Source organism: Colletes gigas, unplaced genomic scaffold (genome assembly GCF_013123115.1).
Source record: "Colletes gigas isolate AHSC1104 unplaced genomic scaffold, ASM1312311v1 Colletes_gigas_Sc00023, whole genome shotgun sequence".
Lineage (NCBI taxonomy): Eukaryota > Metazoa > Arthropoda > Insecta > Hymenoptera > Colletidae > Colletes > Colletes gigas.
This window is the reverse complement of record NW_025106652.1, coordinates 679955-707227: the sequence shown is the minus strand read 5'-3', so window position 1 is coordinate 707227 and position 27273 is coordinate 679955. Positions and strand designations below refer to the sequence as shown.

Here is a 27273-nt window from a genome sequence, read left to right as displayed (position 1 = left end):
CAAGAATTTGTCCAATGGCAGCTGCCAGTCCGCGATAAACAATGCACTCTGTCATTCATAAACATGAATACTCGACCGTTGCTATTTTCAGAAAGAGTCCTGCCGTTTTCCAGAACTCCTAGTAAATTCATTCGCTCATCCACATCAGAGTTCGTAAGAGAGCCATGCAAACAACGCTGGTGTGTACCTGGGATCTCAAAAACTATTTGCATACATTGTATGACGATTAGCATTCACGATAAAAAAAAGTATGACTAATAGAGAAAGGAAGGGGCCCAAAAGAAATTTCGTATCCGATAAAATTCATCTTAGAGGCCCTCATCCACAGCCGCGAGCACTCTCAATCGACTTCACCCACGCTTTGTACCTTCGCGTCGCCTATTTTATTCGAAATCACGTTCATTTTCTCAGTAAGACACGCACCATTTTTTATTTTTAACAAGCGAACAATAAACATTTTCCTGACTTCAATTTTTCCTCTCCCAACGATTCAACGATAAATCGACATATATTTGGATGTACAATGTAAGAATGTAAAAATGCGTTATAAATTATTTTTCTTTACTTTTAATTCATTGGGGCATTTTCTGAAGTTTGAAGACGGGTCGAAAACATTTATTATTTGTTCGTTAAATTTTCAAATTTGCGAAGATACGTTTAGGTCGAGGGTTAAAACGTAGGTCAAAATGAGAAGGGTTCGCTTCTCCATTGCGCGTTTTGGTTTGATTTCTATTGAGCAGGTTTGTCGTTCGTTGCAAACAGTTCCTTAAACACTACGTAAAAAGTTCCATGATTCTCGGATCCGTAGATCGCAAACATCGAACAATCGCGAGGAACCATTAAAATTGAAACGAACCGTCTTTCGCGATTCTTCGTTCACTCGTGCGCGGATAACTCCTGCCATTTTCTCGCGCAAACCTAACGATAATAGTGTTTACTCGTATAAATTTAAAAAAAAAAGAAAGGAAACCATAGATTAATCGGGCGACGAGTTCAATGGTAAATGGACGTATCATGCACACTCAGTGTAATTATATTTACGATCTAGTGCTAACATTGTATTAGGGAATGGTCAACTATTTAACCCTTTTCGCTCCAATGACGCCTCACAGTTCAGTTTAAGTTTTGTTTATGATAACACAAACACTGTCCGTGCATCAAATAGAAAAATTTTGTCGAAAACAGTTCCTAGTCAAACCAGGTTCCCATGCCCCTTCGTAAATCGTCGAAGTCTCTCTTTATAAATTATATAAATATCTATAAGAGCCAACGATTCGCAGAGACGACTTCGGAAGACAAAAATATATTAAAGGTAGTTGGATACGTGAGATGAGTCCTAGAAGGAGTTAACAGAGACGAAGAAGGGATGAAGAAATTCGTAACTAAACGAATAAGGCTACGTTCTAACAAAGAACATCACCCGAGTGACGACTGTCGACGATGTTCCTCATAAGTCACACGCTTATCGTTCGGGCCGTTGAAAGTAAAAATGATGTAAATCAAAAGAATATTGAATACAATGATAATGTACCTTCGTTCGAGGATGGTATTATTATTTTAAATTAAAACTTAACGGTAATTTACAAAAGAAGAAATGCAATATTTTACAGAACTTCCAATTCGTCCAGAAATAAACCTTTCTTGACTTACGCCACTTCCGGCTTTCGGCGGCTCGATTTGTGAACAACGAAAAACTGATTCGAATTCTGTATACCGAAAATGTATACTGAAGAGTCGGGCGAGAATGCCTCCGGAAGAAATTCAAGCACGACGATCGGAACGCTGCCATAAAAATACGATCTTATTGTTGCCCGAAGGACATTCTTCGTAGCTGCCCGCAGTAACGCGCCATGATGAGACACTCGTTGCTCTCTCGTACTCGTCCATAATAGCTTAACGTCCTACGTTAAAAAAATCTATCCAAAAAAAAAAAAACGTATCTGACGCGCACTTTGAAAACAAGTCTTTTTTCCCGATCGACCGACTCACAGATCCACGGTTCGTTCCTCGATCGGCGATCGGTTCACAGTCCTGGGGTTCCTTGAACCCGCTTCCGTGAATTCGACGCGGAGCCCGGTGAGTTTGAATCCCAAATTCCTTAAGGATACCGTGGATCGGTCAAGTACCTTGACGAGTGATGGATATTATGATAAGACCTACTTCTCCTGTGGTCTCTTTGGAGCTGATTGGCTGGCCGGTGGGCGGGATACGGGCCCACGAAGGGCACCGTCCTGACTGCCCGACGTTCCTGATCGGCCTGAAGCTCCTGCAACGCTCCAGCGTAGTCCGGAGGCGGCGAGGCTGGCTGAGCGGCTGTCTGGAACTGCGACATACCGTAAAGAACCCCGATGGATCTTCTCCAGACGTCGTGACGCCTCTGGTTCTCTTGCTCCAACTGGCCCTCGCGCGGTCTGCTCTGCGAGGAGCCACTCTCCGTCGAGTTGCTGTCCTCGCTGGTTCCCAGACCGGGATCCCTTTCCTCGAATGCGGCCAAGCTGGTCGCTGGACTCCCTTGGAGACTCTTCGTGGCTCCTGTGGGATGATAGTAGGCGAGACTCGGATGTGGAATCACGTACGGCTGCTGGAGTTTGCTGGCCATGTCGTTAGCTTCCATCCCCAGCTTCCTCTGTTGCGCCTTCTCCGTTTCGTCGACCTCCGAGGAGGAAGGGCCGAACAGAGACAGCAGAACGGGCAGTAGAAACATGCCGTGCATGGCTCCTATGAAGATTACTAGGAAGACCATCTTGAAAAATACCATGAAGATGTAGGTGCCAGCTAAGAGCAGAGCGACCAGGCCTAGAATCGTCGAAGTGGCGCCCTGGACTATCGGCAGTCCGAGACTGTAAAGACTTTCTTTGACCTTCTCGTCCGGCGTTTTCTGTTTGGAACTCATGTACGCGTAGCAAATGTGGGCGGTGAAGTCGACGCTGAAACCTATGCACATGATCAAATTGATCATGGATATGCTGTCCAGGTTGACGTCCCAAAGGGCCATGTATCCAGCGACCCCCAGCTCAATGGAGATGATGCAGAACGCTACCCAGAGACAGCACAACACGTTCGGTATGAAGATGAAGCTGATCAGCATCATTATCAACGCGCCGAACACCATGCACTGGATGCTGGTCGGCTTCACCAGCTCGAACTGATCGAAGAACACGAAATACGGATGGAAAACACTGGCGTTCAAGGGAGAATCCGCGCAGATGCGACGCAACTCTTTCACCATGTCCTTCTCTTGATTGGTACCGGTCACGTTCACCGCCTGGATCACGAATCTGCTGGCCACGATGTGCTCCTCCGCCTCGTCCAATTTCACGTCCAACGAGAATACGCTGTTCGGCTGCAGCCAGCTTTCTTTCAGCATCGATATGAAGCTCTTCTCGTCCGTGGTGTCGTTCACGAGCCCGACAATATTTCGTAGCCAGCTCTCCGTGTAGAACTGGCCGCCGCTAATGTACTTACTGGCCTCCAGGGACCTCGTCAGGTCCTCCATTTGTTGCTGGATAACCGGGTCGCTGTAGTCGTACTCGCCGCTCACCACCACCTGGAATATACAATAGAGAAACGTGACACAGCCGTTTTCTGGCGGACTATCCCTCCTTTCTACGTGACAACGATCTAAGGAAAACGTTCTCCGGGGACGTACGCCGTCCTCTTGTTTTCTGTCCGTGTTATCCGAGTTTAAGCTTCGTAAACTAACGGTTGAATGACAGATGGTCTAAAGTAGGAGCCGGATCGCTTCTAATTAAAGGTGTTCAGGTAATTTTGTCTTGTTATGATCTTCGTGGAGGGTTAACATATAGCGATAACGTCTGATATTAATTTGATTCGAGAACCGCAAGCGACCTAGAACGACCATCTCATCCGGGCGTCGAACGAGTTCATCTAACTGAACTCTAGTCAAGGAATGCGATGCTCTTAACGGTACTCGGACGTCCGAGCAAGTTCGAGAAGATCGGTGGCACAAATATCGCGAAAGTGCCGATCTGATGCAACCAGCCCCGTCACTTTTCCTCGATTCCGCGCCACCTGTAGCCGCGGCGCCCGGAGAAAGTTGTTGGCGCGGATATATCGAACGTAGCAAACGTGACATAATTGAGAGTGTCGGATCATACGTCACGACAAAGCGTAACTCGTTCTCCGGAGGCTGCCCTCTCGATTCCTGCTCGAACGCCTAACGAGACGAAAGGCTTTCTCTGTTCCACGAATCCGGGAACACAGCATAAAGTTTGCACCGGACGAACAGGTGTGGCTCTAAATCTACTCCAGCCGCTTATTGATCAAACACGTTACTTTTTGCTCGCACAAGCTAAATAACCACGTGCTTACGGAACCGAGGAAAGGCTCTACGAGTCTCATCGTGTTCTAGCAACGATACCAACCTGTATCCGGTAAGGAAATTCCCGGAAGTAATAGTCCTGTCGGTCGTAAAAGACAATGGAATAAGAATCGTTCTTGGAGAGCTTGCGACGATCCAAGCCTTCCTGAAGAGTCGTCAATCCGTAGAGGGCACCGGCCAGGTAGCAAGCGAATATTAGAATGATCACGACCTTGATCGGTCGGCAGTTCAGCGCGACGGCCAGGTAATCGCGGAACCAACTCATGCAGCCATGTTCCGGGTTATCGATCGGATTGTATGGATCATCGGGGTCCACTCCTCCGGTGCACAGAGCTTTGTACAGCCAAGATCGATGCGCTGAAAAATAAAAATATCACCGATCACCGTCTGGGTTAGGTTGTACTTCGAAACTGAAAGCACACCACGAAAAAAATCGATGAAATCATCTTTCGGCGAGGACAAAAATATCTAGCAATCGTTCATGCAATGTCACGCGCCAAATGGCAATGTTAATTTCATTAGGACGCACGTTGTGTACTAGTAGCATACTTAGGCTCGATGACATACGATTTTTCTATAAATAAATTTATACAGGCGTTAAATCTACTCGCTAACAGCTTTTCAAATTCTGTTAACAGCGTCGGTGGATCGTTGACAATGTCCGAAGCTTGGAGAAAGCGTCTCCGTTACGTAATACGTTGTGATCTAACGAATTAACGACGGTCGAACGTAACCACGCTTTTCTGACGTAACACCGTATACCTGCACAGATCTTAAATCTTGTTTTTTTTTTCTTTTAATCGAATCACGACGAAGAAACATGTTTGGTGACGATACCGTAGCCGGAGAAAGTTTATACTCGACGATGCATGACGATCCAGATCCAGCGATTTATTTATGCGTGGACGATCAATATTTGCAAGTTTTCCTTCCGTCAGGATCAGGAAGAATGCTTGGAAAAAATTTTAATGCGTACACCTATGGAGAAATTGTAGTTTCTTTGATCGATAATTTGTTAACTTTTTGCTCGAACGCCTGATCAATTCCTATGTTTCTTCGTAGGAAAGATTTTTCTAACTCTTCTATTGTCAGAGTTTCTTTAGTAAATTAGAATGTAATATTCGCCACTTGTGTGGCCAATCGCTGTCCATTTATCTTTACTTTATATTGTTTATACCAACGAATGCCCCTCTGAACTAAATATTGGCGCTTGTATAGGATAATAAAAGTAGTTTCGGAATCACAACACGCGACATCGGTTTTTAAAGGATGAAACATTCGGTTCGAGAACGTTCGAATACTTTCGTGAGTCACTGTATACAGTCGTTTAATGTAGAAAGTATCGTGCCACGGAGAATAAATGAAAGTTCAAATAAAAACGCCACGAATGATACGTTCGAGGCAGTGGAGCCCGTGAAAGTATTCCGGGTAACGTCTTCTTCGGCCTTTTAATGCTCGCTGTTCCTTTCCGCCTGTGTGAACGTCGTTATGCGTACGTGTACAGGTAAACACGATGATTACATCGGATGCAGTAATCCACAGAAATGACCCCCCCAGATTGCCGGACTCTTACTTTTACCGGCAGCAAAAATTCCTGAATATTATTACGCAATCAAGGAACGCGCATGTAACAACTTCCAGGCTAATTTCCAATACTTTTTTTATCGTCGTTACCTCTATCCAAATCTATTTGCACTTAATCGTGACTCTTTCCTTTTGCACTAGCTAAACATCGTTTCTGGGCACTGAACAAAATTATTCTTAATTTCTAAAACTGTGAATAACATCGTAGAGGAACCTCTCGAATCGCCGACATGATCGACACTTTATTTCTAGGCAATTGTAAACTATACATATAGCTTGAGGATTAATTGAAGTGGCGATGTGTTAATAAAAACGTAAGATATGTACTTACTGGATTTGGAGAGCGGCTGGACCTTACAGCACACGATGCTGTGAAGATTCCTTTGCTCGCAGTAGCCACTGATGGCCACGCAACCGGTGAAGAACGTCAGATGGAAGAGAAAAGTGAAAACCACCGCGAATCCTGATTAAACAAAGAAAATTCTTTGAATTTGCATAATCGGAACCGTTGGAAAAGTAAAGAAAAAAGTCTAAAACGATTGGACTAATTCTATATTGTGTAGTAAATTAATTAAAAATGGAATAGGAAAAATTCAAACGGTGAAACTAAAAGTACATAGAAAAGGCTTTCCAGCTAATTGAGTATTTTTAGATGAATTTCCAACTGTCTGGCGAGGCTCCGGAAACTCACCCGAATAGATGCAGAAGATCTGAACCGATGGGAAAGGCGAGAGGATCCCGATGAAAAACGATATCATATCGGTCAACGAGGTGATCGTAATCGAGACAGCAGCCTCGCTGAGAGTCGCCGCCATCCTTTCAGGTACCGGTTTCATGATGCTGGTCCGTCTCCAAGCTGCCAACATCACGAACGTATCGTCGATTCCGATTCCTGCCAACAAATCATCTTTGCTCAATTTTATTTGCTTAAATCGTTTCGATCACTCTGGAGTTAAAAGAATGAACCCTCACGGTGAGGTGAAAAATTCGACAAGGTTCCAAAAATAAGTACTAGAATAAATTTTAAATCGAGTACCATGGAATTGTCTAAAAAGAAAACGATTCTCGTAGAACACGAATTTAACGTGTTAGCGAACAGTGGTAATTATCGAGACAATTTAATTCGACATCAGCGATGCGAGAAAGGTTTCCGGCCCGTGAAGATAACATACGTCCTTGCCGGGCATTGAATAAACGACTTCTTGCATTTATTAGTAGCTATAAATTGCCGTCGAAACGTAGACGGATGAACGACGGGGTGAATCACGAATAAAACATCCATTCTGATTCACTCTGCGCTCTCTAACTGCCGTCTCGTTATCGCGATAATGGCACCGCAGTCGTTTTTGTAATAAGAGACGATGACAAATCGCTCCTCGACCGACACGATCGCTCATTTTTCTCCAACGCGTACTCCCGCTTGCCGATAATCCACCCTAAATGTACAAGCTTTCCTTCCGAGCGAAACTTTTCCATTTTTTGGCGAATCAAACTAATCGTTGGCGAGCTTGACAGAAAGGTGAATTTTCCTGTAGTTTAAATATTTTATAGGGGACGATATCTCGAATGATTTCCTCCTAAACAATATGGCGGTTAATTAATTTCCGAGACATTAACAATCGTTGTATTTGTAAAAATGACGTAACAATCCGTACAATTAATTCGTTCTTATATCGAGTTTAATCAACGACCGTGCGTGTCGGTGAAATCAGTCACGGGACGCAATTCTCGTTGACGAAATCCTTGCAACATTCGTTTTTCGTGCCTCCTTCGACTCGATCGACCGACCACGAACGGATCATCGAACGAACGTCCTGGGATCACGAACAGTGATTTGCGTGAAAAGCGGAAGTATCCTTGCGCGACTTTTCCCTTTCCTCGTCATGCCAGCCTGCGTCAAAGCACCGATCAAAGTCGCTTGATTGCCGACGACGATTGCACTCGTGCACGTTCGACCGGATCGTTGCAAAATCCGTACCCTCCATCTTCTTTTTTTCCACGGCCCGGCGCTTTCGACGGAACCGTATCGCGAGCCACAAAGCGGTTTACAAAGTTGCACGAAATAGAATCCGATTACATGATAATTGCACAGTTTTTACACACTTTACAGAATCACGGTTACAATCAAATTACATTTTGTTCGACTCTGCCGCCCGGATTTCACGCAGTCTATGGATTCTTGAGAGTTAAATTATTGGAGCTTTTTCAATAACTCGAGAAAGAATGAGAGATACTTAATGAAGCTGCGAATATTCAAACTGTGTTCGAAGAATAATAGCCACCGCAGGGACATGCGAAATGTATTCGGCAGACGTTCGATCGTGCTCGGTTTCAATAGAATTCATGTAACAATTTTCATTATTCATCTCGCGGGAAGAAAAACCCACTGGTAACTTTCAAATTATCGGAAAATATGCAAATTGTCAACGACGCGACTCGCATTTTTCGATGCCTATCTATCATAAAGGAGCCTCTTTCGACTCCGACGCGACGGTGACTCCAATGACGATAATTATGATATACATATATAATACTTTGGAAACTAACGTTCACCGTGTATCGCTAATTAAACATTAATCAACGGGATTTTTCCGTCTATAGAAATAAATAAAAAAGCAGGACAACCGTTATACAAAATTTGATACGTTCCCCTGATATTGGAGATGATTACCGGTATGAGAACCTCGAGCACGTGCCCCATGTATTACGTGAACCGCTACGTCGCGGAATTTGTTTACGTAGAATCGAACCGCGTTGTGGAAGAAAGAAAACGCGTGTGCACAAGTACGATACCCCTCGCGTGGAATTCGATGGAAATGAGAGTCGTGCAATGCACCGCTATTAAAAGTCCTTAGGAGACACCTGTCGGCGAATCTACGCTCGAAGAATACTGATCGGACCGCTCTGTGTCATAGGAACAATCGACAATTGAAGAGCCAGGGTATAGAATGGTACTCAGCGATGCAAAGAAGCCATTTGCAACAAAATGTATGCATCTAGTCCGTCGCTGTTAACAGAACAAAGGTGTTCTTTGTGTAAATAATCGATACGCGTTGAAACGAACATCGAAGTAATTCGTTATAGTCAACACAATTGTGTCCTTACGGTACAAAACAAGTTAGGTCTGGCCAAAGTCGAAGAGGGTCTCTGTCTTTCATGGTAGGCTTAAAAACATAAACATAGTTGGCCCCCCGGAACAAACGGGAACAGGAAACGGTCAATTTCCAATGGCATATCGCTGTGTTTAGTTTCTGTCTCACCTATCATAAGGAACGGCGCAGCCAAATTGAGACCAATGAAGTCAACGCCCAAGTAGATGCAGAGGCCAAAGGCTGCGACGGTGGCCATGGCCGCGGAAACGTTTCCGAGTAGTCCCAGCCAAGGTTTGCTGCGAACCCAATCGGTCATCATACACGTCACCACGGAAAAGAGAGCCATGAGGATGAACGTGCTCGAGAAATAGGGTACGATGGTCTTCGTGTTCTCCTCCAACTCCAGCTCGAGGGTCCTGGAGGCGAACCTCGCTGTGGCGATGTGCTTGAAGACACCTTCCTCCTCGACTTTTCTAACAGCCTCGAGGAACGCTTCTTCCCAAGCCGCCCCACTGTTTCGAAATACAGATTCAAGTTTTTTTATAGCTTTTTCTGCTAGTCTTTTCGTGTACAACGTGTCTACGATATTAACTGTTACAGTATACAGGACTTCAATTCTAATAAAATATCTGTAACTCTGAAAATTTGATAACAAAGGGATATTTTTCTTTCATCTTACATTGCATTTTGACGGGGGTTTTCAGCTGTAAGGAAGTACGCGAGTTGCACCGACGGCGCAGACTCTACAACTCGGTCCTCGTTGATCACGGTCCCACCGAAATAGACTGGTAGGAAATGAAACACCCAGGTGTCTGGGTGAAACGTCATCGGGAACGTCAGATTCAGTTCCCGCCTCTCCACAGATCTGAAAAATGCTACCGACTAATTATATGAGCCATGGACGTAACGATTTTTCACGCAATAATCAAATAATTCTCTGGAAAACAGGCGTATGGTACATTTCATAAATTTTGGACAGCAGAGAACTCGATTGACTGTTCGTTGCAGCAGACGAAGGAGTAACGTCATTTTTCCATTAAAAGAAATTAATAATAATCCACCATGTAGAAAGCGATTTAAAATGAATTTCATTAAAAGAAACAAATGTTTACAAAAACGGATGGAGGTTATCGAACGTAGTGGCTGCTAATTAAACGGTTAAAGCGATTGGGATAGTATCGAAACCATACGAATTTTTTAGGACGACGTAATAACATTCGTAAATTCGACAGAATGTATGCCAATACTTACCCGATGATGTCGGTAAGTTCTAGAACTTCGTTCGAAAAGCATTGGTCCAGCCATCTGGCGCAGATTTGTTCGTAGGTGAACACCTCACCCTCGTACGTTGCTTTCACGTTTCTAATCACTTCGTCTAATTGGACCAACTCGTCGAAGACAGCTGTCCTCAACAAATTCTCGTCTCCATCCTTCGACGTTATAATCAAGTGACCGAATCGACCTGGAACAAGCAGAAAAAACCACTGAAAATCGTTCAAAATGCTGACCAAAAATATTTGTAGTTTCGACTCGAATTTTCAATGCCAGTAAATTAATTCGTAAACTACAATCGATCATTATTGGATGTATGCAAAAGTTTCTAACGTTTCTATAGAAAATTTCCTCATTAATATGTTGCAAGCAATATGTCCTTCGTTTATTTCATTTTATTAGCAATTAATTATGTTAATGCTTGGAGCATTGATAAATTGATTATCTGAATTTCAACCATCAACATTGTGCGTCGATTTATCGTAGCATAACAGCGTGGAAGGTATCAAACAGACGCACAGCAGACATTGTATAGTGTTCAGTCAAGGGTTAATTAATAACTGCCCAATGAAACGAGAAAGTTTGCACGGTCGTGTCGTTAATAACTAAGGTTAATTCGTAGCAGCACGTAACAGTGCAAAATTACATAGCAGATAACGCAAACAAGGAAGCGTACCACTAAGGCCGTTGTCAGTGAATTCCGTGCACTTTCTCCTTGAACTTTAGCAACATGCCTTGGCCGTGTTTACACGAAGCTTAATCTTTCAATGGAATGAACTTGATAACATTCCTCCGGGCTACTACTATCGATACACATTCATCTCTCCCACGCAACTGTAACTCAACACTCGCGGTAGACAAATATTATTCGTGAAACGTTATAGGGGCCAGAAGGTTAACGATACGATTGTTCCAATGATAACTTGAGACTGTGTGTGTCGCTCTTCTACAACCTATCGCGACTTGAAACCACAAAACGCACGAAGAAGTAGGCTGCATGTTACCAGAGTACAAAAATTACTGTGCCTCGTGGACAGAGACAAGTAAAGCACGTGTTTATATGAGCTTATTATCTCGTCAAATAGTTTTTTTGTATTTGCACTACGAGGTTCCATTATCAGGAGACGCAAAAGCTTCGTGCGTGTGAACTTAATGAACTAGCCTTCCTCGAGTGTGTGAGTGTATGCGAACGACCACACGATCGGTCGACCGAGATAAAAATAGCGCGTAGTAGGAGTCGCATCAATGAACTTTAACTTCTTGTATCTCGGTGACCAACCTTCAGATTAGAAAATGGTAAAGGTTTTTCCGAGTTCTCTTCGCACGAATAATTCATTCCGATGAATTAACTCCTACGTGTTTACTCAATGCCGTCATGCGGGCCAGAGTTTGGGAAAATCCGTACGCTGAGTAGAATTGAAATTAAATTCTATTAAAATTAAATGGCCGTCGTAGCAGTTAACGCGTTAAATTGTTTCGACGCTTAAGCTCCTCGATACAAAGCGAAACCCACCTGGCCTAGTAATGCGACCTATGCTGAAATGGTGACTGTAATTGACCTTGAAGTAGTGCTCGACGATAGCCCTTTCCGTTTTGCTTGGACCATTGGTCGGCGAGAAGAGGTACTCGGGATCGATCTCGTAATGGATCCTCTGGTAGCCGGTGAAGCAAATGCAGGCCAATAGAATCGGAATGACCACGAAGTAGCCGGGATGTCGACCTACCACGAGGCCCAATTTGTGAAAGGCTCGGTTCAAGAAGTCGTCCACGCAGGTCAGATTGCTCCATATCTGAAAAACAGCATGACGAAACGTGTTTTAAACTATAGATTTTAAAATTATAATCGATGTACGTGTAAAAGTTTACTGTTGACTGGTCATTGTTTACTCTGACAAACTCCAAACTGTTAACGATCTCGGGACAAACATCGTTGAAAAATCAGAATAGATGTCATCGAATGTGTCACGTGAAAATAAAACGACGAGCACCTGATTGGTCTTTTGTAGTCTTCATTGTATTTCAATTCGAAGTTCTATAGATTCTTATTGGAAAACCCTGGCGTCGTTTCGCGAATAGTAACGATTCGTAGCGATTGCGAAACGGAAACGGGAAGAAATTGGACAAAACGAACGCACGTGTCAACGAAAAAGTTGGTACCGCTAGCGGTTACGAAGGCACCATTGTGTCTATCCTAAATAGCGCGACTCGTACACATTGCTCATGAAAAAGCACACTTAGTTTAATAACGCAGACATCCGTCCCTCTTCTTAAGTAACGAGTGTACCGTCTCAACAGAAAGCCGCGTTTAATTTTAACGATGGGAATGGCAGACATCCGTGCTATTGAGCACGACTCGCCGTTGTCATTGCTTCTTCAAAAAACAATGTCCTCGTAAACATTAAAAATCTAATAACACGCTATAAAAAATAATAGCTTTAGAAACGATTCTATGTGTAAACATAGGAAGAATCGTTGACCTTGCAACGAGACACAACTTCATTTTTATCGAATCGAAAATACATATTCTCATACAGTGGTGGTTATACGGATCCCTTCGTCAATTATGCATTTACGTTCTTTCGATTCTGTGTCAACGAGGAGAAAAAATGGCCGGAATTCGATCGACTTTTGACGACAGACGGGCAAGTGGGTTAAGCGAACTCGAAAAACGAAATAATTCGGTTGAACGCCATTGAAGAACGCTCGTAAAAGCGACGGTCGGACTTGACCCGAATCGCGTGCAACAATACGCGTTTAGCATACCGAAATCGCGACGAGATCATCGTTGACTATTAATTCGGGACGAGATTGCGAGAATTCTCGACTTACGAACCGCAGGTACAACGAGGAAACGTATTCGTCAGCTTCTAGGAAACGTACAGGACTCGTGTCGTTCTAGAAATAGCAAACGCAACGACGAAAGGAAAAGCATCGAAGGATAACGAAGCAAAAGGCGACAATTGTGTCGAAGAACAAAGAAGGATCGAGTAACCGAACGAACCACGGTGGTTCTCGATTAAAGACCATGGGGCTCTTGTTTGATTTTTCGGATCGATATCCATTGTCTGGCGACAAAGGAGCTCGTCCTTTCGAGATCATAACGCCCGCATCCAGGATCGCGTAACAAACCGGAAGGGATGAATCGATTCCTGCTACACTCTTTTCTCCGGCATCTCTCGTGTGTGGTACACAGAGCGGCGGATCTAGAAAAGAGGATTTCTCGTTGAATCACTGTTATTCGTGTTGGACGTTATTCAAATAACGAGTAAGGGATGAAAATAATTCGTTCTGTTACTACGTATTGAAAAACCAGTGGGAAGTACGGAGCGAGAAAATAATCGAGGCGGGACTGTACATTGCTGCAATAATTGACACATTAAAAGCACGAAAGTTGCTGCAGTTGATACTTTTTGTTTCAATAGTAGATACTTGGGGAAAGCGCTAAGAAAGTAAGTGGCATTGAATGTTTTGTGCAACGACCGCCTTTATTCTAAGAATAAAAGGTTCGATGATAACAGGATTGACTGGTCGTCTTAATCAAGAGTAATAGTGAAGAAAGTATTGTCGTTGCGATTAAAAAATTTGAACCAGATAATACTGTTCAGTAACATTTAACAATGATATGCCTTATAATATGACTCTATTACTGATTAATAATAATCTAAGTATATAATTGCTCTTATTCTTTTCCTTTCTTACACATTGCAAGCTGGATTTAGCAGGGACGTATTCTATTACGGATGTAATTCGATCGGTTTGCAATTACAATTCCCGTGGTCATTCGATTGTAATTCCGCACAACTCCAACGATAGATAAAGGGAAGTTTGAGGATTTGATTGAAACTCGAAAGCCACGATAACCGTGTATATACATCGAACGGAAGGACATTGGCTTCGGGCACGGATTCGAGCGCGAACGACTTTCTAAAACCACTTGCACTCGATTCGAGCTGGTTTTTCCACGCCTGGTCGAGGTTGATCGTAACCGACCCGACAGAAAGATGACGTGGGATCATTTCGCGAAGTTCAGAGGCCATTCGACGAGACCAACGCGCGTCTAGCGATCTTTCTCCGTCACGGGGAAAGCAACCGGTCGGCCATTGAGTAACCAGCCGCCATTCGCGCTCCTTTATTGGATCTCTGTCGATTGAATAACGTTCGCGTAACGATCGACTCTTTTGTGTCGCAGCCAAAGAAATCCTAACGGTCTTAAGTAACTATTCGAACGATGCTAATTAAAGAGCTACCAGGAGCCGATTGTGTAAACTCGCGGAAAGGAAAACGCGGGCTCATAAAGTTTAGTCGCGCTCCCCAGAATCATTTGCGTGAATGGTGCATGTAACGCCGCTACACGTGCTTGAACGTGTTTTGAATCGTGTTCAACGAATAGTCCAGTCCGCACGGAAGATTGCTACTTCGGTATTTGTACCTAAAAAAGTGGAAAGTCAGTTTTTTTATAAGTTCCTCGCAATAAAATTGTACCTCGTATTTGTACATTTTTTTTTGGAGGAACTATTGTTAATCGAGATTAAATTTTTTCTGGGGATATAAGAGGACGGTTTTAAATCGCGGAAAATAATTTTGTTACAACGATTCTTTTTATTATTTGTTAATTAATGTAGAATCTTGTTAACCTATACAACAATGTCCCCCAATCTTTTTATTATTTGTTAATTAATGTAGAATCTTGTTAACCTATACAACAATGTCCCCCAAGTATTTGTATTTGTTGAAAGAAAAATATATTCCCAGGCTCGGATTCTCACGAAGAGCAGAATAGAATACTCTACCGAAGTGGGTTCACTTACTTCGGAGCCACCATATATATACACAATTTATGCAAGTAACACATAAGGTCGGTCAAGGTCGATGTCGGTGAAACGTCGTTCGTGAAAACGTTGTCGATGAAACGTTCGTATTTTAAAGAAACCCGTGAAAAACTATGCAGAGATTAGTAAATTTTTAGAACATCGTTTTATCCTAAAGAAGGTTTCAGAGAATGGATAGCTGTTAACGTTCTAGAAAAATTTCACTTTCCTGCATGCGAGGAACGCACGAGGAGAAGTTATGAAACGTACGAACTATTAAGAGTGGAAACAAAATAGATCAAACCTTAGATTAAGTGTAACGAGGTTAGAGTACTAGCGAGGAACTTCTTTATTTCAAAATTAAACGCTACGATATGTACGTCCAATTGTCTTTGGTGTTTAATAAATACAAAAGTAACGTGTTCGTCGGTAGCCTCGATGTAACCGGAAGTACGACGTAACCGCATTAATGTACAATTCGTAACTCTAATTGCTACTAAATATTAATTTAAAAAAAAAAACCTCCATTAAACAGTGAAAGCAGTATATATAATATTAAGAGGAAGGAGGAAAACATTAAATAATAGAGTACTTTAAAATGTACACGTTATGCCATTTGTGGGTTAAATAATACATTATATAAGAAGAAAGTTGGCGAATTTTCCCGCTGACCCCTGGATTACCATAGTATTATTTAAGGACACTTTGATCTCAGACAGAGACGCTCTAATTACGAATTTAATGACGAGAGTGGTACTCGCAAGCACGGTAATTCCTTCGACCTTAATTTATTCTCAAAGCTGCGATTCATCGAACGATCGGGAACTCTGGTCACGAGCCCGCGCGTCCAATGGCGAGAATATCAACCGTTCAATTTCACTCGACGATCCTTGTCCTCGAAATCGCGCCAATTACGCAATCTGGCAAGAAAAGGTTCCCATCTGCACGAAAAATTGAATTACCTTTCCAACCGTAGAGTATCTTTCAAGTAACGACAATTATAAATTCTATGCAGAAAAATTTACTCGCTACTCTCTAACGCAGAGTGTTTCGACGGAATTTTTGTACCGATATCTAGAATATCTTCCACTTAGACTAATTACTAGTAAATTTCCTGAACCGAAGGAAACTGAATAAAAGGTTCGTGCAACGGCGATTCGCGTAGAAGAAACTTAAAATATTCTTTTCGCAATAACAATGAGGATTAACTCAATCAAGTTATCATTGTGTCTCGCGTGACAGTCGAAACGAGAAAATTGCGACAGATGCCGTAGCTCGTTACACGTCAACGTAAATATCGGAATAATTGCATTTCTCGATGACGTTGTTCGCAATTTCTCCTAGTTTCGCGACGCCAGAATGGCCGCGCTCGAATCCTGAATTCGTTCCTCCATTTGGAATTCTTAACACATTGGCGACCGCAATAAGCATGTTTACATTAACTGTATGCGAACTGAAACCAAAGGCAACATTAACAGACGCTAAACAAGTCAATTTTCCGCTAGCTAATACAAGCGACGAAGATAATTTTACGAAATAAAACAAAACGTTCCCTTTTGTCTGCCAACGTGACGGCGAAGTCGAAGCAGAAGATTTCGATTTGCTTGGCAGGCGTCCAAGAAGAACGAAAGCAACTCTTATAAATAATAAAATGGAAAATTCTCTGTGCTCGGTCACGGGTATGCTTTCACGTCGACACGCTGCAGTTGCTTACACTTAAAGTAAATCAACTGCTTTGCGCGTGGACCTAGTACATACTACCAGATGTTCTAAATTACACGTCTAATCTGTACAGGTTGTACTAAAACACGCGAACGTAACATCGGGGGATAATAAAACAAATAACGATCAGAATCGATGCTTGTAGGAAATTATAAAGACTCGCTTGTTACTCTCTCTGTGAACAGGATATTTCCTAAATAGCTATAATAACTGCCTTCCTCCGTGTGAATTTCCTCTTCGGTAAATTAGTAATTTATCATATCGATCGAGGGATTTACTCTCGGTAGTTACTGAAAGTAGAAAAGAAACCTGGTTATTAGAGCAAAGAACAGAAAACTGTTTCCACTCGTATTCTAGTAAACTTTTAATACGACAAATTTAAGGAAAAAGGAATTTCTACGTACCCGTTGAAAGTAATGGAGACCCGTAAAATAATTTCCTATTCGACTTTTTAATCTTTCAATTCGTACCCAAACGCTGGTTTCTATGTAATCCATATAAGATTCATAGTCGATGTCGATCAGAATCAGAGATAGCTGTTTGACGAAACATTAGTTTTTCGCGAGTGACGAATATTGCTAACTTTTTTTATTCGTTATTCGAAATAACTTTTGCCCAACGGGGTTTTGCTCGCGACGAGGAACGAGGAAAATAACGAGGCGTTGAAATGTCAACGGCGATTGCGTAAAAAAAATGGCTGGTTCCCTCGCGGAACGTTGTTTGTCGCGTTCCAGGACTTTTGCCGCGAGAAAAACGCGAAGGAAAACGTCGATCGATTGCGCGCCCTTGCGAAATCGCTGCGTTCGACATCATCGTTATCGTATCTTAACCCTCGCGGTCAAACGAGCCTCGATTGCTCGTAAACAATCTCTCGTGCGTGACCATTTTTACCTCGTTCTCGAAATATCACGTGGCAACGTTAACCATTTAAGTATGACGCCTATATTATACATATACAAATCCAAAAAGCTTCGTTTGCTATCGATGTTTAAAACTTTACATAATAACTAAAAAGGAAAATTCTTCATTATTGTTAGTACTGAACCAAGCATTTATCATCCCCCTAATTCTTCTATGTTTCTTTTAAAAATTTTCCCTCGTCATATTTATTGAATCTAAGTAGTAATATTTGAAAAAGTAACCACCAATATTTGAATTTAACTTTCCTTCTCGTAAATAGAGACAAAATGGAGATTACGTTTGACTGTTTCGATGAGTAATAGATACTTGTTGTTTACCAGGGATAATTCATCCGTTGTACCAAAGGTATTAACACAGTTTTAGGTCAATTTCGCGCGGCATGCGTGGATGAATGTTACGTGGTGAAACGAAAGTAAGCGCGACTCGCGTTACTCAATGATTTCTACTAGCATAAGAGGCAGTTTCGTCGACAAACGGGTGACGAAACAACGTCGACGCGAACCTACCCTGCTTCCACTTCCACGAACGAAATTTCTTCGGTAATGTCGAGCAACGTTACTCAATGTTTATTAAAAACCTTCAGAGAACGTGGAGACAGATTAAACGTTTGCTATACCACGGTAATAGTTCTAAAAAATTCCAGACTGAGTATTAGAAATATCTAGAATCGCAATTTCATGGATATGCGCATAAATTTGAAAGTTCTTTAGTTTGATTTGTGCGGACCACAATGTCTGCTGAATACGAACAGAACAAATTCTTTTCCACTTTCGCCGATACAATAACGATTTTCTAGCGCGATACGATTAATTTTTGTTATTTTTTTATGAAATAAGCAGCATACGAAACTCTAAATGCTGAACGTTTTCCCCGTGTTTTCATCGGTCGTCGCAAAAACTTTGAAACCCTTTTAGCAGCTCTTGCCTGCGCGTCGAGCAATTATCTGTTGCTTCTGGACGGGAGAAAGAAAGATGAAATTTTCACATCCGACCATTCCTTTTCAGAATGGATCGTCGAACGGCGTTGCAGGTGCGCCGAAGAAAATAGAAACGAAAAGACCCAACCGGGGTCCGGAAGGATGGCTGTTCCACCCTGGAATGTGAAACATTTTCCGGGGCAATTTTCGTGAAAACGACTGACCTGGACCCAGGTAGATCTCTTCCAAATTCTGGGAAAGGATCGCCGCTGGTCCAAGGAAACTAATTTCGGTAAGAACTACAGGCCAGGAAACGTACTACTAGGACATTTGGCTCCTACGCGACTGGAAAATCTACTATTCGCTTCTGTAATTTTAAAACATTAAGAGTTCGTTCCAATTTTGTACAACGAACGTTCGTAAACTGTGAATCGAGTTTAGGAAAGAAAAATACCGTTTTTGCAGGTGAAAGAGAACAAAACGAGTTACTTTGGGTGAACGAAAGTGTTTCGAAAGAAACGACAATAATAAAAACAATTATTCGTCGTTATGCAAACCTAACGCCCCGTGAAACGCGAATACGCGACGATTTCCTTATCGACTTCTTGCAAAATTCATTCCGAGAACCTTTCCCCGCGAGGATCTAACAAAAAGCAAACTCGTTTCGACAAACGAACCCGTCGTGAATCGGTACAACTGTCCCCGGCGGGATTTACGTAAGCTTTCCATTATTTTTTCCGATCGAAGCGAAATTAGGGTGCACCTTAAGAAAGTATAACCGTCCTTCCCCGTGATTATCGTGAAACGAGTGTGTTCGCGATACATACTTTGCATTTCTCGTCAACGAACCGCTTTGAAGCTATTCGAAAGCCTAGAATTCTCTCGAAACTCTACGATCGGCCTTTAACGATCGTAGTCTGTACTTGAATTGGATAAATCGTGCCTTACGTTTTTGAAACTGGATTCAAACAATTCTTTTGTATGCTATATCCTATCTCGGTAAACGAAAAAATAAATAAAGGGCATAATTTAACCCATAAGTGGACTCTCAGTCTCGACTGAATTATTTTACTTAATGTTGATTTTTACCAATTTGGTAAATAGAAAACTACTTTTCTTTAATGCATTTAAAAAATAATGAACTAATGGAGGATTACATAAATTTTCAAATAATTACATTCGCAGATATTAAATAATTAATAGTTTAAGCTTGCAGAGGGTCGCAGCGATCCCAATAATCCACTTAAGGGTTAATAAAAAAAAATTTTGCCAAAATTGTTAATCGCTCGAAACGACGAAAGTATGCTAAACTAACGATCGCTTAGGTTTAGACACCGACAACTGTATTTCGCGACCCGTAATACGTTTCTTCCACTCGCATTTGCATTCCCTGTACATTCAATTGCGAGTTATGAAACGTGTCGAGCACCGCGAATGCAAACGATGCCACCGATTAATAATATCTTCGACGGCGTCAATTAATCGCAAAGACATCTCCGGATCTTTCTAATATTTCGAACCGAATTTTAACAAAAAAAGAAAAAGAGACAATCGTACGTTGTCGCTGGAAACAATTCGTACAAATTTAGCGTCAAATTTACGGGGATGAACGGCTATTATCGGCACACTCGATTATTAATCACCCGAAACTGTTAGCGGGGAACCATTACCCGGCGCGATTATTACACCAATCACGTTGCTCAATTTGTCATGACGTCAAACTAGACTGAAACTGCGATCCATACGCGATTACGATCGGTCACAGAAAGGACGTGTCGCAAGTACCGCAGACGCTATTCGAATTATTTAACGCTATAACTACGACGATTTTACACATACCTCCGCCAAAAAGTATCCTACGACGCCTAAAAATATTTTTATCGTGTCAAAAAGTAGATCGAGGAAAAATGATCAAACTTGAAAAATAACCAAGTTGAAGTTTGAAAGAAATACCGGTTAGTTTACGATGAACACGTAATTACGTAATTCCCTGTTAAAAAAAGTATCGAGCTATTTATGCAAAAGAGCTATCAGTTTAATAGTTATTTACGAGTGTCCGTCGTAGACACACGCCCCGCTGGGCGATTGTTGCGAGACAAATGGAGTGCAATTGGTAATTTTAGCTGGAACGTATTAAAGCTACATCATCCGAGTGGTGTAACAGTACACGTAAGTAATTCTCTCGACGAGGAAGAAGGCTTTTTCAGCAGTGTGCGTATAATTCCGGCGATCTTGTTACATTAAAGACCAACCGAGCGTAAATACAACGTATTCTTGCGGTTCCAGCCACGACGTTCGCCAACAAAGAAAGCCATTTCGTTCTCGGTCCATCGAATAGGCATCTTTAAGAGACTTAAAAAATACGTATCTTCAAGGTAAAATTTTGAAAATACGTATTTTTCAACAACATCCTATTAACGCTATCTTTTACCACTAAAACTAGCGAAATTATTTGATTGTAATGTGTCTGTGAACCCGCTTCATAAATTTACTAAAATAGTGGATAAAATATGAAACGTAAAAATTGCAAAAATGGCTCCTGGTAGGTGGTATAAGATTTTCATTTTTGATCAGAGAAACTAGAGCAAAAATTTAACGTTCCTTTTCGTAGGATCACGCTAGAGACTGGAATTGATTACTGCGACGAACAATACTTATTTGCAGTTAACCGGTATGATCGGAGTTCCATTATAACTCGAGGATGAATAACCAATAAAGCTCAAAGAGATACTACCGCTCAAAGTATACATAAATACATATGCAAAGTTTGAGAGAAGTGTGTCGAATGGTTTTTGTTTTCTTAATTTGCAACGCCTGCGTTATCTCGAAACTAGACTACCCCCTTGACACGTTGACCGCCATGATGGTCGCACGTGACCAGAATCTCCTAGAGATCTAACCAGACAGAGAACATTTACAAAGTTTTCCAGATAGATTTAGCATTGCAAGATTCGTCTAATAGATCCTGTCTTAGTCGCTATTATTAATTGTTTGTTAACTCTTCAGACACAATCTCTAATCTATTATACATGTATACATCGAATTGAAAATGGCGTCCAAAGCATAGATCTAAAACCCTACTATAAATCTTTAAACAACATATTTACGATTGACGATACTATAAAATCATATACATTGAACATTACCTTACATTTTACATTAAAATTTAAACAAATGCCAAGGATGTAATAAAGTAGTGTAAATTGTGACGCGATTCCATGCGCGAAAGATCGCGATCGAATCGGAAATCTATACACGAGCGCTGCGGAAGGAAAAAAATGCCATTTTGTTCGACCTCGAGCTCACGCCAGATAGTAGATACACTTACACCGATCACAAGCTGCAAAATTATGCAGTCGCGTGCCCTTTTTTTTCTATATATCCTACTAGTAACGCGTTGCAAAATATCGCGGATCAGGCGTGGAAAAATCGGGACAAGGCTGCCACAGCGGTCTCTGAAAATAATGTGCATAATTTCAACGTGGCCATTATTATTACGCGATCGTTGCATTTCTCTAACGTGAGTTTAGATAGAAATTATCACTTATTAATTATGCGATTCGTTCCTTTCTCCCGCAATGACCTCTTGGTATTTTTACAGGAGTGCAAAACCGAGTTTATCGTTTTATTTACGAAAAAGTACCATTATATTTTGTGAATCCCGCACAGTTAACAATAATCATTTCTGTTATGGCAGGAAACTTTAGGAAACGATGATTCATTGCGCTTATCTTATCTTCATTTCGCATCTAAATATACAGAGACATTGTCTAGTTTAAATTATATTACGTAATCGCCATCGCGGAAGCTCGTCGCACGATTTCATTTCGAGCGTTCAAATCACCGGATCGCAGCGAATAAAACCATGCTAGAAACGACTGAAAGAGACAGAGAGACGTTTCCCCGTTTTCAACCGTTCGTTTATCAGTACTCACAGCGCGGCAAAGAACCTTCTGATCGTGAAATAGGCGCGTTTTTCTATTTATTTTTGTTTTTCTGCTACCCCAAAGTCATGCTCTCTTCGGTTAGAAACGCTTCTGTAGGCAAACGTATACCCGGATATCCGGGTAGCCCGACGTCCGATTACTATTATACTTTCAACATAACCCAATTATGCAAATACAGTGTACGAGCACCGTTTACGTAAATCGATTCAATCGTTGTTGGGTACATTTGGATTATAAAACTTGATTTTAGTTTTTTATTTCAAAAGATTCGACGATTAGATACATGTTACATCGCCCTGGGTACTTTCGGGTAACAGATAACGCGTTGAAAATAAATTTCTGAAGGCTAAACGCGATCCTAAATACAGAGCTAAAATAATAAAAAAAGAAATTTTGTCTCGCGAAATAGCAAACCTAATGTCTGAATCCGATTGATAGCTTATGGTCATCGGGCGTTTGCGAATTGTGGATTAGGACGAACGGTACGATGTCGAACTAGAAATCATCCATAATTTAATAGAAAGTGTGCCAGAAAAATAATGGCGATAGCGGATAAAAAGGGAAAATGGACTAAATATCGCGACGACAGTTTTACGCGTAGACTCTAATACAATCTTCTAATTTCGATCATCCTCTCGTACCCTAAGTTCAAAATCGTTTCGTGACGAGATTAGCGTCACGCGTGTTTACACGTTCACTTGTCGCTGTACGTTTTCCCCGAAAGCAATTTAATTTTCACGTATTAGCGAGATCCTCCCGATGTTACGAAATAACCGTGAAAACTCGGTCACGATTTTTCCAAACGTAATCCGTTTGCGGTCTCCATCGACAAGGTCCCCGCGTTTAATACTTGCTCGTCGACGAGCAAATCCTTTTGTAGCTCGCCAACAAAAGCCTCTGGTCAAAGCATCACGAATCACAGAAATTGCAAATATTTAATATGCTCGAAACTGATCTCGACAACGATAAAACCATAAAGTATGTATTGTTTGGTATTATCTAATAATATGATAAAATAGACGAAGGGAATATGTTGTTGATTTTGTTGAGAAATTAGAGGCAGGATTACGCTTGAACTGAATCGACCGATTAATCAGCTTCAGAAATGATAACGTAACGTCGATCGTAGCAAGTGCTACACGCATCGATGGGTGTTGCGCAACTATCGATGGGCACCATATTTAAATTAGAGAAACGGAGAGAAAGAAAGTCGTATTCCTCTCTACGCGAGCACGTCATCTCCGTTTCCTTCTACGCGGCCACAGCATCGTGGACCAGTCCTTCGTAACCGATAAATTAAACTCGGATATCTCTTCCGGTTTGAAAGCATGATATGAACACCTTCGTGCACGCTGTCTTTTGAACGCTCGCGGGGAAAAGTGATATTTGCTTTTACAGCCATCACGATTCGCCACAATGGAGACCGGTTTCGTCTTCCTTTTCCACTCTAAAACGATCTTACGACAATCGAAAATTGTGACTTTGGTCGATCACGAATCTAGAAGAGCTTCAAAAGGGTGGGGAGAATTCCAGCTGGTCCTAAGTCGATAGGAAAACTCTTCCGCTACTACAATAAGAAACTACACACAAACTTTAGGATCGACGTTAGGAAACAAAGTCTAAAGCTACACGAAATTGTTCATCGCTTTTTTTGGATTATATTTTCGATAAAAATATTTCAAACCGTTCGAATAGTTTTTCATCGTTCACGGAAACCGAACGAACGGTTTAAGACGTTCCAAATGTTCAGGAACTGCCAATCTTCGACAATATTCGAAACTTTCTACGAATTTCGAACAGTCCGTACGGACTTACGAGCGTGGATGAAATTTACGCGCCATTAAACAGGCGTGTGTAATGCTTCCAGTACTTTTACGATGTTTCTAACAAAGAACGATAAAGGAATGATTATCGTTGCATCATTGCAAAAGCGATTCGCTAACCCTCTGCAATTACTTGAACGACTTGGAAAATGTTGATTTTTTTTTATTGCAGTTCCCCTGCAAACTGATTTCCCAAGATGAAAGTCGACAAATTTTCTTTCGAAACGGATCGAACGACGTCTTTCCCCCGCGCCTTCGTATATCGTATAAATTTGCTACGACGAAATATTTTTGTTTACCGTACGATCACGAATTCGATACTCCGTGTAAAACTTCGCGAATGTATTCTACATAATAACGCGTCTGCTACGAACCGACGACGATAAGAACGAAATTGTTCATACTTCATTGCACGCCGTTAAACGCTCCAACACAACGAACTTTCTTTAGAACGCATAAACGAGGGAAATGCAGCACTCGACTGTGACTTCGAGTGCAATCCTAACCCATGGACAAGTCGCGTTACCTGGACGCCACAAAATTATTTCAAATTAGACGAATAAAGATTTCATTCGTTGTTCGAATAACGCTCAACGCGATTAAGAAACTCTTAGAGACAGTGACATACTGTCGTTTCGAACAGACTTTGAACGAAAAATAGAAAATTGTAATACTTTCCAATGAGAACACAAATTAATCTAGACGGTCCTGATGAATTTGAATTGGCACGATTTACACGAGAGTCGAAACCATAGGAACGTGTACAGATTTCGTCGATGGAAGTTTAATCAAGGTCAAAGCGCTAACTCGTTGCAATTCCGTTTGCAAACTTTCTTGATCCCGATCAAACGACTCCCGACTCTCGAGCGACCCTTGGCAAATTTTATAGGGATTGTTGGGCGACGTTCGCGTTCCAAAAGAAAATGCTAAAAATAGAATCGCAGCGTCCCCTCGGCGTTAATTCGCCGATAACGAGTAACTCGTAATTCCCCTTCGTACCGAGGTCAACAGTTTGTTACGGGGACGATGATGTTCAAAAGGGTATAAACACCGGAGGTTGATTGACCGGTCGCCGCGACGCACATTGCACGGCTTACCTTCGCAACATAACAAGAACAATCGAGTACATTAAAAGTAATGGCAACGATGATAGTTTGAACGCATTAACCCGATGTTGTCTTCGATCGTTCTCGTCCCGCCAACAAAGGGGCACCGATTGTCCAACAACGAGTTCAAACGGTTCCAAACGAACGAAAACACTGTCGGTACTTGGACAACTTCCAAGGAGATGGTACCGGGGGTGCCAGAGAAGAAAAAGAAACTGCAGAAACGTTTGCAAAATATAAAATAAGTTTGACAAAATGAACGATAAACAGTGGCTTTTAAAAATTGTATATCTAATGGGCCAAGCAATCGAATGCAATAACAGACATTGGTCGTAGTGCCTTAAAAAATATTACGTCCCACGGGCTTCCAAAGTATTTTGGTTTTGATCTGACCCACGGTTGAAACGGTTATCGATCACTATTGTAGGTCGAAACTACGAGCACGTTCCTTGTAACTGAGCGAAACCAACGCGATAAACGATCTATGGGAAATCGAAAGTTAATAAACTGGCCAACCTGCGTAAACAGACTGGGTAACGGAAGTAGTTACGATAGGTAGCACGAATTAAAATCAAATGGAAACGACTACGTGGCGACTCGGCCTCAATCCCCTTTGGGCTTAAAATTAACTATTTAATAAATAGAAAACTGCATTTCTACCGAGCTCAGATTAAATAGTATATTAAATCTGTCATTCGTGTTTACACAATTACCACCTGTTAAAACCGATAAACTTCCTTGCAAGGCGATTACGTGCTTATGCATTTCGCGTAATTATGTTTTCGATGTTAACCTTTGGGTACTTTTCATTACATAAAGGAACTCGTGTTTCTAATATAAAGAAAAAGCGACGGGAGTACAAACGTATACTGTAATTCAGGGAAACGGTTACTCGATATGGATACTTATCCACAATTTCATTGGTGTCCCTTTAGGAAAACTATGCTCCGATTGTTTTCAGTCGTGTATCGAAAAAAAAACAGTAGCCACTGACCATGGTGGTATAGTAGCGGGATCTTCTCTTCCCCGAAATAACAATTCCACGCTTAGTTGGCTGTGTTGTCGCGATGGCCACTTATTGGTCGTTGAACACCGAACAATCTTGGCGCGTTTCCGTCGAGTGGTTTCACCTGCACATTTCCGGGCACCGGCGTGTTATTCTCGGCGATGTAAAGCAGAGTACGAGAAAGAGAATGCCCGCTCGAACGCTTCGCCGAGAAATGCTGGATTCGAACTGGTTGCCGCGCGGTTCGAGACTCCCGCTTCCAACCACGAACACGCGCCGATCGTCGCCTTTCGTTCCTTCTCGACGATTCTCGGCGAAACTCGGCTCGCGTCGATACTTCTTCGACCACGGTTTCGATCTTTCTCTCGTTCCTCACGACCGCGAATTTCATTTTCGCCGGTTTTTCCAACGCTGACGCGTTCCGTGTACACCCCGTGCCGAGCTTTCCGTTCAAGCAGACTTGGAATTTCCGTTGCAAATCAAACGAATTTTTAAAAATCTTGTAATAAAAATTTTTCAACGAAAATCGTATTCAGGTGATTTGTAACTACTTACATTAAAAACGGACCATTTTAAGAAATATCACATCGCAAAGTCTCTAAATAATGTAATATATATCTTCTGGATCTAATTCTAATTCCTTAAATATCGCAATATAAATAAGTCTTGTTCGAAATCATCATCGTCAGTTATTTCTTCGGTGTTTGTTGCAAACGTACAGTTGCGGACAGAAT

General features: G+C 41.8%; 1 protein-coding gene across 1 annotated transcript; it reads right to left on the bottom strand.

The window, feature by feature from the left end:
- LOC122401286 (patched domain-containing protein 3) lies at positions 1–26775 on the bottom strand. Its single transcript, XM_043403340.1, has 9 exons — positions 26528–26775; positions 11804–12080; positions 10270–10480; positions 9698–9883; positions 9187–9530; positions 6618–6818; positions 6258–6389; positions 4386–4699; positions 1–3547 (listed from the first exon to the last, which is right to left on the bottom strand). Exons 1-9 carry the CDS (start codon positions 26528–26530, stop codon positions 2099–2101), a joined length of 3117 nt encoding a protein of 1038 aa, XP_043259275.1. The 5' UTR covers positions 26531–26775; the 3' UTR covers positions 1–2098.
- Between the last annotated feature and the right edge of the window lie 498 nt (positions 26776–27273).

What these genes read in the sequence shown, in the direction of transcription:
- LOC122401286 (XM_043403340.1), bottom strand. An exon ending in GAACTTACCGACATCATCGG is followed by an intron (nt 9,884 to 10,269) that starts GTAAGTATTGGC and finishes AGCATTTTTCAG; the next exon opens with ATCTGTGGAGAGGCGGGAAC. An exon ending in CCAGCCGCTCTCCAAATCCA is followed by an intron (nt 4,700 to 6,257) that starts GTAAGTACATAT and finishes TTTATTTTTCAG; the next exon opens with CGCATCGATCTTGGCTGTAC.